At 48.4% G+C, this 14,733-nt stretch overlaps 3 protein-coding genes across 6 annotated transcripts; 2 read left to right on the top strand and 1 right to left on the bottom strand.

The window, feature by feature from the left end:
- Nucleotides 1-1,385: 1,385 nt before the first annotated feature.
- On the top strand, nt 1,386-4,687 carry LOC4343483 (cysteine-rich receptor-like protein kinase 6). 3 transcript variants are annotated; one of them, XM_026027034.2, is made up of 7 exons: nt 1,386-2,384; nt 2,896-2,967; nt 3,062-3,201; nt 3,286-3,496; nt 3,620-3,857; nt 3,949-4,102; nt 4,217-4,687. In XM_026027034.2, the coding sequence occupies exons 1-7, from the start codon at nt 1,430-1,432 to the stop codon at nt 4,487-4,489; spliced, it is 2,043 nt and encodes a 680-aa protein (XP_025882819.1). In that variant the 5' UTR covers nt 1,386-1,429; the 3' UTR covers nt 4,490-4,687. The 3 variants fall into 3 exon arrangements, with proteins under 3 accessions (XP_025882819.1, XP_066168226.1, XP_015646485.1); XM_066312129.1 differs by having other exon boundaries at nt 2,893-2,967; XM_015790999.3 differs by having other exon boundaries at nt 2,839-2,967.
- Nucleotides 4,688-7,768: 3,081 nt separating this feature from the next.
- On the top strand, nt 7,769-9,984 carry LOC4343482 (glucan endo-1,3-beta-glucosidase GII). Of its 2 annotated transcripts, none has more exons than XM_015791007.3 (4): nt 7,769-7,888; nt 8,009-9,298; nt 9,428-9,682; nt 9,762-9,984. In XM_015791007.3, the coding sequence occupies exons 1-4, from the start codon at nt 7,816-7,818 to the stop codon at nt 9,818-9,820; spliced, it is 1,677 nt and encodes a 558-aa protein (XP_015646493.1). In that variant the 5' UTR covers nt 7,769-7,815; the 3' UTR covers nt 9,821-9,984. The 2 variants fall into 2 exon arrangements, with proteins under 2 accessions (XP_015646493.1, XP_015646492.1); XM_015791006.3 differs by having other exon boundaries at nt 8,006-9,298.
- A 357-nt stretch (nt 9,985-10,341) lies between these two features.
- LOC4343481 (cysteine-rich receptor-like protein kinase 6) lies at nt 10,342-13,553 on the bottom strand. Its single transcript, XM_015791002.3, has 8 exons — nt 13,050-13,553; nt 12,540-12,964; nt 12,303-12,428; nt 12,106-12,227; nt 11,798-12,008; nt 11,229-11,466; nt 11,006-11,153; nt 10,342-10,864 (listed from the first exon to the last, which is right to left on the bottom strand). The coding sequence occupies exons 1-8, from the start codon at nt 13,478-13,480 to the stop codon at nt 10,529-10,531; spliced, it is 2,037 nt and encodes a 678-aa protein (XP_015646488.1). The 5' UTR covers nt 13,481-13,553; the 3' UTR covers nt 10,342-10,528.
- Nucleotides 13,554-14,733: the final 1,180 nt, after the last annotated feature.

Below are 14,733 nucleotides of genomic sequence, written 5' to 3'. Positions count from 1 at the left end.
TCACCTTGAAATTTGAATACGTTTTCCCTGATTTCAACAATTAATTGCTAATTTCAAACAAATTCAAAAGAGTGATTATACAGTTTTTATGAAAGTATCGGGAGACACTATGTTTTCTAAAAGATTTGCTCCGGTCTAACAGAAAGTATCTCGAGGTACCGATACCTCGTGATACCAAATCGTTTCTGATCGTTGGATCTAACAATATCCATCCTGTCCAGTTAGATCCAACGATCGGAAATAATTTGGTACAGTGAGGTACCGGCATCTCGAGATACTTTTTGTTGGACCGGAGCAAATCTCGTTTTCTAATATAAAATTTGGCGCGATAGCTAATTCGCGCTTGCGCGTTGGCGGCGCGCGTTTCAGGCCTATAAGGCCTAGCGCTGGCGCGTATGCGTGCGGACAGTGTCCACATCCGTATATTTTTCCCATAAAAAATCTAACGTCCGCTTTTTTTTTATTTTTTCCTTTTTCGTGATTTTTTAATTTTAGAAGTTGAAATCTTTCATCTTCAATTTTAGTTGAAAATTTTGAATTTGAGTTAAAAATTATTAAAGGTAAAAAATTGAGTTGAATTTTTTTTAATTTAGATATGAAAGTTTTCAAATTTGAGTTAAATGTTTTGAATTTTTAGACAAAAGGTTTTAAATTTGAATTGAAAATTTTCAAATCTTTAGTTAAAAGTTTTTAAATCCGAGTTGAAAGTTTTCAAATCTTGACTTGAATTTTTTCAAATCTAGATTTGAAAGTTTCAAAATCTAAGTTGTTTTTTTTGAAAAAAATAAATTGAAGGTGTTCAAATCTTGACTTGAATTTTTTCATTATCTGAGTTAAAAGTTTTTAAAAAATCTTGACTTGAAAGTTTTCAAATCTAAGTTGAAAGTTTTTAAATCTGAATTGAAAGTTTTCAAATCTGGGTCGAAATTTTTTTATCTGAATTGAAAGTTTTCAAATCTGGGTTGAAAGTTTCAAATCTGGTTAAAAGTTTTCCAAATCAGAGTTAAATAAAAAACTAATACTAACAATTATCAGTATCGCTAATTAATGACATCAACACTAATCAGCGTTGTTAGCGCTGAGGAGAGGCGAGATAGGGGGCATGCGCGGCTGCACCAGTTAGGCAGCTAGAACTCACGCGTCCATTCGGAAGACCCAAAATTTGGTATCTCTGGTACGACTAGATACTAAATTTGTACTTAAAAGTTTGGGTATCTCATGGCACCTCTTAAAAACTATAAAATTTGCTCAATTCAAAAACTTTGAGCAGAGATACTCCCTACGCTATATTCAAATTCACTGCTAAACCGGTATCTTGGTTGTACTAGTGTGTGCAAGGAGACATGGATTTTCTATATCTCGACTAGCTGGATGCAATCGTATCCATTGTTAAGCGACAAAGTTGGTTCAAGAATCAGGGACGACTTGTATGGTCGTCTCTGTCTCTCTGCCGTGTTGGACGGAGATTACTCACTACTATAGTCCATCCCCGTGGGAACGAACATGGATTGAGCTCCTCTTTGCGCACGCCGGAAATACCCCGATGGATCGCCGTCTCATCCTGTCCGTCGCCGTCGCCGTCGCGCTGCTCGCGCCCCGCGCTGCCGGCGAGCCATGGCCGGTGTGCGGGCAGGACTTCGGCACCTTCACGCCCAAGAGCAGGTTCTTCGCCAACCTCCAGCTCATCGCCGCCACGCTCCCCGGTAACGCCTCGTCGTCGCCGGACCTCTACGCCACCGCCGTGGACGTTGGCGCCGTCCCGGAGCAGGTCACCGCCGCCGCGCTCTGCCGCGGCGACGTCAGCGCCAGCTCCTGCCTCGGCTGCCTCACCCAGGCCTTCGCCGACCTGCCCAACGCGTGCGGCAACTCCAGGGAGGCCGCCACCTACTACGACCGGTGCATGGTCAGCTACTCCGCCATCAACTTCCTCTCCGGCGGCGCCGGCGGCGAAGACCCGGCGAGGATCGACGCGTACACGGTGAACAACGAGAACAAGGTCACGTCGGAGCAGGGGCGGTACAACCGCCTCGTGGCGGCGCTCGTCAACGCCACCGCCGACTACGCGGCGTACAACTCGACGCGGCGGTACGCGGCCGGCGAGGCCGACTTCGACGCGGCGCTCCCCAAGGTGTACAGCCTGGCGCAGTGCACGCCGGACCTGTCGCCGGCGAGGTGCCGGAGCTGCCTCGCCAAGATCGTGGCGCAGGAGCTTTGGTCGTACAAGGACGACATCGGAGGGAGGACCCTCTCCGTCAGGTGCAGCTTCCGGATCGAGACCAAGCCTTTCCTCAATGGCACGACGATGGTGCGGCTACCGGCGACATCGGCGCCGTCTCCGGCGCCGCCGGTCAACGCGACGCCTTCAGCGGCCACGCCGGGACGAGGTGAGTCGAAGTGTGTATTACTTTCGGGCGGCATTACTGACATTATTGCACAATTAGTCAACTACACGTTTATTATTTCCAAGAAAACCCGGCAAAAATTATTTCCAAGAAAAAGCTATATTTTAAGTCATTTAATTTTTTTCTGAGTACTTGTAGGTTGTAAGTCATTTCTATTATCTAAAATGATTATTTAGGTTTGATCACGTTTGTAGAAAAATTTAGCAACATTAACATTGAATATATTTTAGTAATATGTTTGTTCTATATTGAAAATATTAATATATTTTTTTTATATATTTTGTTAAATTTAAAGGAATTTGACTAAGAAAAAATTAAACGACTTGCAGCATGAAATAAGGGGAGTAGTACAGTACAGTAGTACGGAATCTGTCCATACAATTCGACATGTTTTAACATGATAACCTTGGAAATTTGTGAATTGGTCAATTCGCAGAGACAAAGTACAAGGTTCCGCGCCTGGTTCTTATAATACTGCTCCCTATAATAGCAGCCGTAAACCTTGTCGTTTGCTTCTGTGTCTGGAGGAGGAAGCGTCCAGTAATAACAAAAGCAAAGCAGACAAGTACGTCCTACAAAATTCTCCATTTTAATCATTTCAGCTGACAATGCAAAAAAAAAAAACTTATCCAATTGTTGTGATGCTGACGTTTATGCAGATGCCAACTATTACGCTGAAGCAGATGACGTTGACAGCGTAGACTCCATGCTCATGGACATTTCTACTCTGCGAGCTGCAACTGGGGATTTTGCAGAGAGCAACAAGCTTGGTGAAGGTGGATTTGGAGCGGTGTACAAGGTACTGAAAAAGGGAAAAAAAAAACAAGTCTCTGAATTACAAACCAAAACTAATTTAATTAGCATATTTTGAATCTTTTCACAGGGTGTTCTTCCAGACGGCAACGAAATCGCAGTGAAGAGGCTGTCAAAGAGCTCAACACAGGGAGTTCAAGAGCTGAAGAATGAGCTTGCTCTGGTCGCCAAGCTGAGGCACAAGAACCTCGTAAGCTTTGTAGGCGTCTGCCTGGATCAACACGAGAGGCTGCTTGTCTACGAGTTCGTTCCTAACCGGAGCCTTGACCTGATCCTCTTTGGTAACAATACTACTACTAATTGAGTCTACATTACCAATTCTCTCCTCTGTTTTCTCTGCAAAGATTGATGTCATATCATCGCATTGATCTATTAATTAACACCTTCTCTTTGATCATTGTCAGACACTGAGAAACGCGAGAAGCTTGACTGGGAAAAGAGGTACAGGATCATAAACGGCGTCGCTCGAGGCCTGCAATACCTCCACGAAGACTCTCAGCTCAAGGTAGTCCACCGTGATCTGAAGGCGAGCAACATCTTGCTAGACGCGAACATGAACCCCAAGATCTCAAACTTTGGCCTCGCGAGAATTTTCGGTCAAGATCAGACCCAGGCTGTCACGAACCGTGTCGTCGACACATAGTTAGTAACAACATAAACTGTAGTAGTTGTTCAGTCATCCAGTAATTAAGTAGTGACTAATCATGACTTCAAATTATCTTTGCTGTTGCAGTGGGTACATGGCACCTGAGTACATGATGCGTGGCAACTACTCCGTCAAGTCAGACGCGTTCAGCTTCGGCGTCATGGTGCTGGAGATCGTGACGGGAAGGAAGAACAACGACTTCTACAACAACTCTCACCAATCTGAAGATCTCCTGAACACGGTGAACATACAACATAGTAGTTCATATCTCTGAACATCTGATAACCTGCACTCTGCAGATTACAGTGCAGTTTGGCTGATCTATGTGTGATGCTGCACTACAAAAATGATGCAGATATGGGAGCGTTGGATGGCCGGAACCGTGGATGAGATGGTAGACCCGGCCATGAGCAGGTACGTCTCGGCGAGCGACGTGCGGAAGTGCGTCCACGTAGCGCTCCTGTGCGTGCAGGAAAACCCCGCGGATCGGCCGGTGATGTCGTCGGTGGTGATGATGCTCGACAGCGAGACGGTCTCCCTCCAGGTGCCCTCCAAGCCGGCGTTCTTCGCCAGGAACGGCGGCGCTAAACCCGGCGTCGCGTCCGACGAGTCGACCGCGTCAGTGTAGAACCTGTCATAGAGAGAGCTTCGATCGGTCCAGGATATGGAACTTCTTGCGCTGCTGATTAGTGGCTCCCACTCTGAAAGGAGGATTGTGCTACTGTACGGACAATGTAAGAATCATGAAAAGTTTGCACAATTTTTGTACAAGCCCACGTGCATTACATGGAGCATCGGAATGAAGGAATAAGTACATTTGAGGTTACTTAATTTGTCAATGAATTCGATTTTCATCCTTCAACCAAAAAACCAAATACAGCGGGTCTCTTAACTATTAAAACCGGTGTAATATAGGTCCCATGATGGTTTAGATGGCGATTTTAGTTGACGTGACGCCTACATGGCTAATTTGACTTAGTCTTCGTATGACATGGCATATATGAAGTGAAATTTAACAATTTTAAAGATAAAATAAAATATATGGGCCCACATGTCAGTCAAATAATACATACTAAAAATAGTGGGACCCACGTGTCAGTGGGCCCCAACTTCCTCCACCTCATCCCCTTTTCTCTATATCATCCCCTTCTCCTTCTCTATCTCAGCCTGGTTAGGTAGGGGGAGGGGGGAGGGTGGCTTCGAGGGCGCGGCTCTGGCAGCTATAGCCTATGGGTGACATGAGGGGGCATGGCTCCACTGGCTATGGGCGGAAGAGGAGGGGGCTGTTGGAACAGAACTCACAAGTGTGCAATAAGTGTCTGTCTAGCTTCTATCCCCCCTTCCGAGGGTAACATTTACATATTTATACTAGGTTGTATGTAAAGGAAATTACAACCCTACCCCTATCTCCGTAGCTACCCCGAGGTGGCTGAGAGGTGGGCCGACGAATGGTCCGAGGGTCCATTCACCAGGCCGAGAGTTGGCGGTGCCCATCAAGGGGAGCGGTATGGCGCTAGCATGATGCTAGCCTTTACTCGGGTAATAGCTAGCATCGGCCTTCACATCGCTAGTCGTGCCGTAACATCGGTGGTGGATGGGAGATGAGTAGTGCGCTTTTATGGCACCCCATACTCATTCCCGGTGTCCTCCCTAGGCTCCGGGCCCGGAGCCATGGCAAGAGCCCCGGAACACTTGAGCTGGCTCCTGGACCTCCGAGGCCCTTGAACCGGCTCTGGGGCTCCGGGGGCCTTGACTGGGCTCCGAGATCCCCGAGGCCCTTTGGTTGGCTCCGAACTTCTCGGAGCCGACTGCCCTCTTCAGGCTCGGTCAGCTTCCTAGGCGTTCGATCAGGGCCCTCCCTGTGGAGATGGGCTCCGCAGGGCGTTGGCGGCAGGCCCCTAGAGGCCCTACCTCCTCCGGAGCCAATAGGGGTTGAATGGTGCAAGGTCGCAATCCTTCCCCAATAGGGGCGCTGGGAAGTGGCATTGGCTGTAGCGGCGCTGGGGTTGGAGCACGGGTGGTTCCAAGGAATGCTGTCGGTGGTAGCAGTGGGGAGAATTTGAGGGAAGAGATAGAGAGGGTGGAAGAAGATCCGCGCCAGTCTCAAGCGTTGGGGAAGAGCGACGGTCGGCGGCATTGGGGAGGAGTGGCGGCCGGCGGAAAGGATCTGAGCGTCGGTGGAGGCATTCGGGGAAGCGTTCAACCTCGGCGAGCTTGTGGGCGTAGGAGCGGCCGAGAGCCACCGCCGTGTTCCTTCCCCGCCAGCCACAACCACGTTCACCGCACCAGTCCTTGTCCCAATTGGCAAGTCAAGCATCCACGACAACATATGTGGAGGAGGCTAGCGAGCGGCACACCGACGAGGCTGGTGGAGTAGTGGAGGACCGTGGCACCGGGCGCTCGTCCTTTCCCGGTGACGGAAATCAGATGACGATGGCGTTAGGGGCGGGGGGGAGACCAACGGGAGGTGCTAAGAGGATTGCGGGGAGGCCGAGGGGAGGCGGGAATCAGTGTGGGTGACGGCGGAGGAAGGTGGTGGTGGCGACGGGTGACCGTGGAGGTTGAGGAAGGCGAGGTCGGCTTCCGGGATACTGCCACCAACAAGCGCCGCTACCTCTACCTCTGCCGCCTTTCCATCACGCACCCACCATTGCTCGTCCCCCTTTGCGTGCGCTCACTAGCGGACCGTGACACCCGCGGGCTCAGCAGCGGTGGCCAGTGCGCGAAGAGGCCTGGCCGGTGACGCTCCTCCCTCCCCACCCCATCCCCTCTCACCGGCCTCCGCCGATTCGGCATTCGTTGACAAGTTAAGGGACCTTAAGTGAACTTATTCCGCTCAATGCAGGCCAACATATCTCTAAGATTACTCACCTTATACATGGGATTTTCTGTTCGATGGGCCATAATCAATATTTGTTCGGCTAGAAATATCCCCTTGGATGAAAAGAGGCCCATTACACACAAGACTTTAGATTTTCAGGCATTGGGATCCGTGACCTGGAATGCTAATACTATGATACGCTAGATGCTATACTCTTTCTAGTCTAAAATATAAGTATTTCTAAATTATTTCACAGAGATTAAAATTGAGGAGAAAAGATTTTGGTGCCTCTCAACAAAAAAGAGAGGGTTAGAGACTTAGGTGTGGGAGGATGGTTGGGATTAAGATGGGGAAAAATATTGAATGGAAAATAATTTATGTGATAAAATGTAGTGTAAATAGTGGTACAAATGCTTATATTATTGAACAAAACTGAAATCCTAGATATACTTATATATTGAAACTGATGAAGTTATTAATAAAATGCAACCAAACTCACAACCATACATTAATATATTCACCAAAAAAAACCCAGTACTCTGGCATTCTTATCATCAAGAAGAAAATCTCAAGTGGTGCACGTGCAACCAGACAGGCTAGACGCAGGGTCGTAGGCGGCAGTGCGGCACAAGATAGTCAACCGAGAAAAATCAATGAAGGCGGCATATCAAAGCATATGCCGGGATACACGAACATAGATGATTGATCGAACAATGACAAATTCAACTTATTTTACGTGAAAATGTGGCAACACATGTATATCAAAATTGTACTACCTTCGTCCCAAAATACTTATCGTTGTGAGTTTTTGTTTGTAACATTTTGATCATTCGTTTTATTAAAAAAAGTATGAAATTATTATTTATTTTGTTTATGACTTGCTCAATAGTACTTTTTAAGTAAGACTTATATTTTTTATATTTGCACTAGTTTTTTAAATAAGATGAATAGTATTACAAGTAAAAAGTTAAAGCGACAACTAATTTGGAAGGGAGGTACTATTATTTTCCTTGTATCGCGCTAGCTCCTAAACGACGGCCATATATACTGCTCGTTATAAATTTACTGCTCACACAGTCACACAGTGGAATTCGACTATCCTCAGTCTGCCACGGCGCCAAACAGGACTAGAGATGGCGCTCACTCATCACCTCCTCCGCGTTCTCTTAGCCACCGCATTACCGTTGCTCTTTCTCTCCCATGCAGGTAATTAACTCGATCAGAGATGTACAAACTACAAATTAAGGCTGAAAGGTAATTAATCTCACTTTCGTAATTAACAATCACAACGACGTCGTTTGTTTGTTCTTAATTTGCACACAGCAGATGCGGGCGAGTTGGGCGTGTGCTACGGGAGGGACGCGGACAATCTGATGGACCCGCAATCCGTGGTGAGCCTTCTCAGGGCGAACGGCATCACGATGGTGAGGATCTTCGACGCCGACCCGGCGGTGCTGAGGGCGCTGGCGAACACCGGCATCAAGGTGATGGTGGCGCTACCCAACACCGATCTGGGCTCCGCCGGCTGGGATCCGAGCTACGCACAGAGGTGGGTGGAGAGCAGCGTGGTGCCCTACTACCCGGCCACGCTGATCAACGGCGTGGCCGTGGGGAACGAGGTGTTCGATCAGGCGCCTCACCTGACCCAGCAGCTGGTGCCGGCCATGAGGAACGTGCACGCGGCGCTGGCGAGGCTGGGCCTCGCCGATGCCATAAGGGTGTCCACCCCGATCACGTTCAGCTCAGTCGAGGTGTCATTCCCGCCGTCCGCAGGCGCTTTCCGGGATGACATCGCGCAGTCGGTGATGAGCCCCATGATCGACTTCTTGCAGCAGACTGACTCGTACTTTATGGTAAATCTCTACCCATTCTTTGCATATGCGGATCCTTCTACCGGAATCTCCCTCGAGTACGCCACGTTCCGTCCCAATGCTGGTGTGTTCGATCCGGTGAGCGGCGTCACATATTACAGTCTCTTTGATGCCGAGCTAGATGCAGTTTACTATGCAATAAACAAGGTTTCTGGTAGTAACGAGAGGGCCTCGTTAGCCCAAGCAGGAGGACGGGTGCCCATCAGAGTTTCAGAATCAGGCCACCCCTCTGGTGGTAGAATCCGCTCAGGGGTCACAGAAGCCAATGCTGATGGGGACTCGGTGGCAACTAAAGCTAACGCTCAAGCATACAACAATGGCCTTGCCAAGCGAGTCTTGTTCGGGGCCTCCAATATGGAGGATGTTTCTGCGTACATATTCGCTTTGTTCAACGAGAACAAGAAGGGTGGGCCATCTATAGAGAGCAACTTCGGCCTGTTCTATCCGGATGGGACGAAGGTGTACGATGTTGACTTTCATGGTGGTGGTACATGTCCCACAAAGGAGAGCTGGTGTGTGGCAAATGCAGCTATTGGGAATGCACGGCTACAGGGAGCACTGGACTGGGCGTGTAGTAACGGCGCGGACTGCAGTGCTATCCAACAGGGAAAAGTGTGCTATGAGCCAAACACCATGGTTGCACATGCATCTTATGCATTCAATGACTACTACCAGCGTAATGGCAAGGCAAGTAGCGCGTGCAACTTTGCCGGTGCTGCTTACATCGTCTACAAGCCATCACCAAGTTAGTTTCCATTCAATGGCCATCTTTTAAGATCAATAAGCTTTTGCAATTGTGCATTCAATTCATATTGTGATATCCATCTTATTATGTTTTACATGTTCTATATATGAATTGTTTGTTGGGATTTAGGCATCTGTGACCCGAACCCGAGTTGGTGCGTGGCGAACGCAGAGGTCGGGGACATGCGGTTACAGGCAGCACTAGACTATGCATGCAGTAGCTGCGCAGACTGCAGTGCCATCCAGCCTGGTGGACGGTGCTTTGATCCTAACACCAAGGTGGCGCATGCGACCTATGCATTCAATGACTATTACCAGACTGCCGGCAGGGCAAGTGGCTCGTGTGACTTTGGTGGTGCTGCTTCCATCGTCAACCAGGCACCGAGTGAGTTCACACGCTTATGCATACTTTTATTTCGTGTTGTTAATTGTTATCTTATTAGCGTTTGTTCAATCATTCATAGGAATTGGAAACTGCGTACTCCCACCAAGCAAGACTTCTTCAATGAACATATTTTACTGAAGACCGAAGGTAGCTTACCAGAAGCTCAATAATGAAAGTGGGATTGAAGAATAGCCCCGTATTACTGTGCTGAGAAAATAAGGATGATATTGTATTTAGATTCTGGTTAAGAATTTTAAGTGTATTCCGTTCGCTCTTGTTGAATAAAATTCCTTTCTACACAATGCAGAATAAAATGTACAATAAACTCCATCAAACTCCTAGAGTGCAATGGAAAATTTGGGAATGCAAATACACTTAGCTGCCTAAATAGTCCATATTCTGTGCTCAAACTATGAGAACCAGCGACTACATACTTTAGAAAATTAACTAAGCCAAAAGTTGGAAAAACAACGATTTCTAATAATTGCTCCCTCTCCCAAACAAGGCCTTACACTGCTATACATTATATTGTTAATGTGTCCAAATTACCTGTTTCGATGGTTAGTTGTTCATTTATATGCTACAAATCTAGAACTCTACCTACTGCAGACTGCAGACAAGGTGTTTGATGATATGCCATGTTTAGGAACATTAGTTCAGAGTGTGCAAAGAACATAAGATAACTGGCCATATAAGAATATAATGTAATGACAACAACTAGAATATTTAAATGTGCCTTCTAAGGTGCAGATCAAACCATACGCAGATGGTTCAATGAAGTTGACAAACAATGGTGACAATTGCGCCACTGGGAAAGGGGGGATTAGGAATGGGGAGGGGGAAGGGTTATCTGGGGTATATGTCAGTAACTGTCATCCTATTCACGGAGATATCCTCTTCATAGATTGCATTAGGCCGATTATACACGGGTTGCTCAAAGGGTTGAGAACATGAGTTTGAGTCTCCATCAAAGAAGAATGCAGGTTGTGCCGGTGGCTGAAGATTCATGTTTTCCCTACTCAACATGAAAATGACAGATGACATGTGAGGCCTGTCATCAGGATCTGACTGGACACACAGCAGCCCGATATGAATGCATCGCAGTGCTTGTCTTCGGAATTGCTCTTCAAGTGATTGGTCAATTAGTTGTGTAACCGTCCCTTTTGTCCAGCAATTCCAGACCTGTTAGACGATTTGAAATTAGTTTGTTATCTAAAACTTGATATAGAGTACTTTCGGGTATGATATCATGAATATTGCAGTATGTAAATGCACTAAAAGTATATATGTACAGGAGCAAGCTCAACCTTATTGAGCACTTACATCACTAAGGAGATTCCCGCGATCATGATCGTCAGAATTGAGGTTCCTTCTCCCTGTTACAATTTCAAGGACCAACACACCAAAACTTAAAACATCGATCTTGGTTGACACATTTCCGTGTATTGCGTACTCAGGTGCCATATAACCGCTGCAGAGGATAAGCATTAGGCTTGCACATTCAATATCTCTATGAGTGAAGGTTTTATTATGCACATGAGCTTACAATGTTCCAACAATTCTAGTTGTCCGAGTATTAGTATGACCTTCTTCTAGTAGCCTTGCCAATCCAAAATCTGCAATTTTTGGTTCCATGTCCTCCCCAAGTAGGATGTTGTTTGATTTCAGGTCTCGGTGAATGATCCTCAAGCTTGAGTCCTCGTGAAGATACAATATTCCCTTGGCAATTCCAAAAATGATGTTGTACAGTTGCTCCCAGTTTGGTGTGTTTCCCCTACTGGTATCTGTTGAGATGAAATGTTTAATTTAATCATAATCACTCACCTATAATACGTCAAATTCTATTCTTAGCCATGTAACTTGTTTGTCAGAAATGCTACAGTACATATTCAGTACCCCACACTAACTTGCAGTTGTGCATTGCTCAGTTTATTCTTATTGATGTTAGTGTTTATAGTACAGCGACTCCACTATTATAAATATGTCTGTGCATACAGAAAAGGGGGAGTTTTTGTACTTGCAAAGTAGATCAGCACTGCAATCTTTTTTTACATTGACAAACGAAGATAGAGTTATGATTATGCTTCTGAAATGATAAATTAGAAGGGAAATTACCGAATAGAAAGTTATCCAGGCTCCCGTTCTTGACGTATTCATAAACAAGCAGTGTTTCCCCCTGATGCAAGCAAAACCCTTGTAGCTTAACAAGGTTCTTGTGTTGAAGCTCTGCCAATAACAACACCTCATTTTGTAGCTGATCCAATCCATGCTCACTTGTTCCCAAAAGTTTCTTCACTGCTACTTCTTGTCCATCTGAGAGTACTCCCTGAACACAATTGGTGCAGGCAATTTAATCTTCGTTTGATCACTAATGCATAATACATTTCAAACATTTCTCTTACATTTTTGGGTGCTAACCTTACCTTGTATACAATACCATAACCACCTTCTCCGAGCTTATTATTGTCCGAGAAGTTATCCGTTGCCTCTTGCAGAGCTGGCAGGTCAAAAATCAAGCATTGTGCTCTTGTTATCTTCCTCAACTCTGTTGCCATATGACAAGGATTATGTCAGTGAACAGTAAATTCGAGCTACTGAACAGAGGCTGTATGCTACTCACGGTGGTCAGTCTCAGTAACCTTGGACCTTCTCCTGAAGAGAACAACTGCAAAAAATGAAAGGATCAACAATACCACAACTGAAGAAGCGACGACGGCAGCGATTCCAGCTGCACTCTTTTTCTTCCCTGCAAACACCAAACATGAACTTCAATTGGGGAAACCTTGATTTCACTGTAACTTCTGTTATTTTTTTTTCTTCAGGAAAAATGAAGAACAGAGTAGGTCATACTCCATACCTGCTCCAGGCTCTAGAGATAGAACCGGAGCCTCGGCTGCTGGTGGTGGTGGCGCCGACAGCTGCAGCATCGCCCGGCCTCCGTAGAACGGCCGCACACTATACATCAGTCTGCACCACACCGAATTCATACCAACCCAGCTAAGGCTCTTGCCAAAGTACACTTGTTTTGCTTGAAAAAGGAAGGTGTTGAGGCATTCCTTGCACTGCTCCTGCGTCAGGTCCGGCACGCACTGCGCGAACCCGTAGATGTTGGGGTCGAAGTCCTCCTCACCCGTGGCGAAATACTTCTTGGTGGTCGAGTTGTTGCCCGTCGCCGTGGCCACGGCGTGGTCGACCAGGGCGGCGAGGATCTTCGCGATGGCGGCGTTGAACCAGCCAACCGCCGGCGCATTGACGCTCTCCGAGGCTTGCTCGGGAACCCAACTGTTTGTAACGAGCTACTCGAATTAGTCTATCTGATTCTAGCAGGAAGAGATCGAAAGAAGGGAGATATGTAGATTGTCCGTACATCATCTCGGTGACCTGCCACTGATCCGGACTGAGGAAATCCATGAACCTCTGGCCGGAGAAGCGAACTACGCAGGCGTCCTCGTACACGGTGACGCCATTGATGCCGGGGCAAGCATTCTTCCCGTCGACGAACGCCGCCGCGACGCACGCGCGGCAGGCTGTGGCGTTCACGTCGCCGCGGCAGAGCGCCAGCGCGAACACCTGGTCGGGATCCGCGCCGACGGTGGCGACCGCGAAGCCGCCGGTATGCGCCGTGGAGACGTTGCCGGGGAGCTCCGCGGCGAGGTGGTTCAGGTTCGCCTCGAACGTGCTGTTGCCCACGTACGTGTTGCCGACGCCGAGGTCGCAGTCAGCGATCCCAGCCGGCGTGGCCGACGGCGGCAGGAGGACGAGGACAACGGCGAGGATGCCATAGCCGGCGAGCATCATCGCAGCAAAGGGGGGAAGGGGAGAATTTTTTTTTCTTTTTGTCAAGTAAATTGGAACACCAAAATGGAGTTGCGGCGGCCGACGTCAAATCGAGTGGCGTAGTCTAGTCGGTGCGACATCATTTAGCACGTTGCGGCGACTTGAACGCGTAAGTGGAGTCAAACATTTCCTTTCCGCCAGACTGGCTAGCTATGGATGGCATGCATGGCGTTGGAGTCTTGGGGCGAAATTCCGGTGAGACTTTAGGAGCATCAGCACGATGGGGGCGAAAGCCAATGGTGGGTTTGTGATCGACGGATGCGAATTGGATTACATAAGCCCATAGTCGAGACTGAGAGAGGTAAAATTGATTTTTTTTGGAAAAAGTATACCCAAGGTCCCTCAACTAGTCATCGAGTTACAAAATCGTCCTCCAACCACAAAACCAGATATATGACATCCCTCAACTTACAAAACCGTTCGCTTGAGGTCCTTCGATGGTTTTGACCCTGATTTTATTTGACGCGGCTACTGAGTCAGCGTGGGACCCACGTGGGCCCCACATGTCAGGATGCCACGTCACACCCTTTCTTTCCCCTCCTCTCCTTTCCTCCCCTCTCTCTCTCTCTCTTTTCTCCTCAATGGGCAGCTAGCCGGTGGGTGGGAGAAGGTCCGGCCGGTGGATGGGCAAGAGGCTGGCGAGCCGAGACGGGAGAGGAGGAGGTCCGACAGCTGGCGACCGACAACGGGCGACGCGGCGGCAGCGGTGACGACAACGAAGCAAGAGGCAACAGCGGCGGCAGGGATGAGGTGGGGGAAGGGAGAAGAGAGCCTCCCCTCATGGCGACGGCGGCCTCCTCACTCTCCCGTTGCACTCCCCGTCCCTGCTGCTCGTTGCCGTGTCGGCCCCAAGGCACCTCGCCGTCGGCATCCCCATCCCGAGTCCTGGCTCCTCCGGCGGCAATGGGGATGAGGTGGGGCAAGGGAGGAGAGGGCCTCCCCCCATGGCGACGGCGGCGTCCTCACTTTCCCATCGCGCTCACGTCCCCGCTGCTCGTTGCCGTGGCGGCCCCAGGGCACCTCGCCGTCGGCATCCCCATCCCGAGGCATGGCTCCTCCGGGGGTGGCGGGGATGAGGTGGGGGAAGGGAGGAGAGGGCCTCCCCCCATTGCGACGGGCAACATGATGACGATGACGTCCTCGCTCTTCCGTCTCTGCTGCTCGTTGTTGCGGCACCCTCAGGCCTTAGGCCACCTTGCCGTCACTATCCCTAT

This window comes from Oryza sativa, chromosome 7 (genome assembly GCF_034140825.1).
Source record: "Oryza sativa Japonica Group chromosome 7, ASM3414082v1".
Lineage (NCBI taxonomy): Eukaryota > Viridiplantae > Streptophyta > Magnoliopsida > Poales > Poaceae > Oryza > Oryza sativa.
Note: the sequence above shows the minus strand (reverse complement) of the source record. Positions and strands in the feature narration are given on the sequence as shown.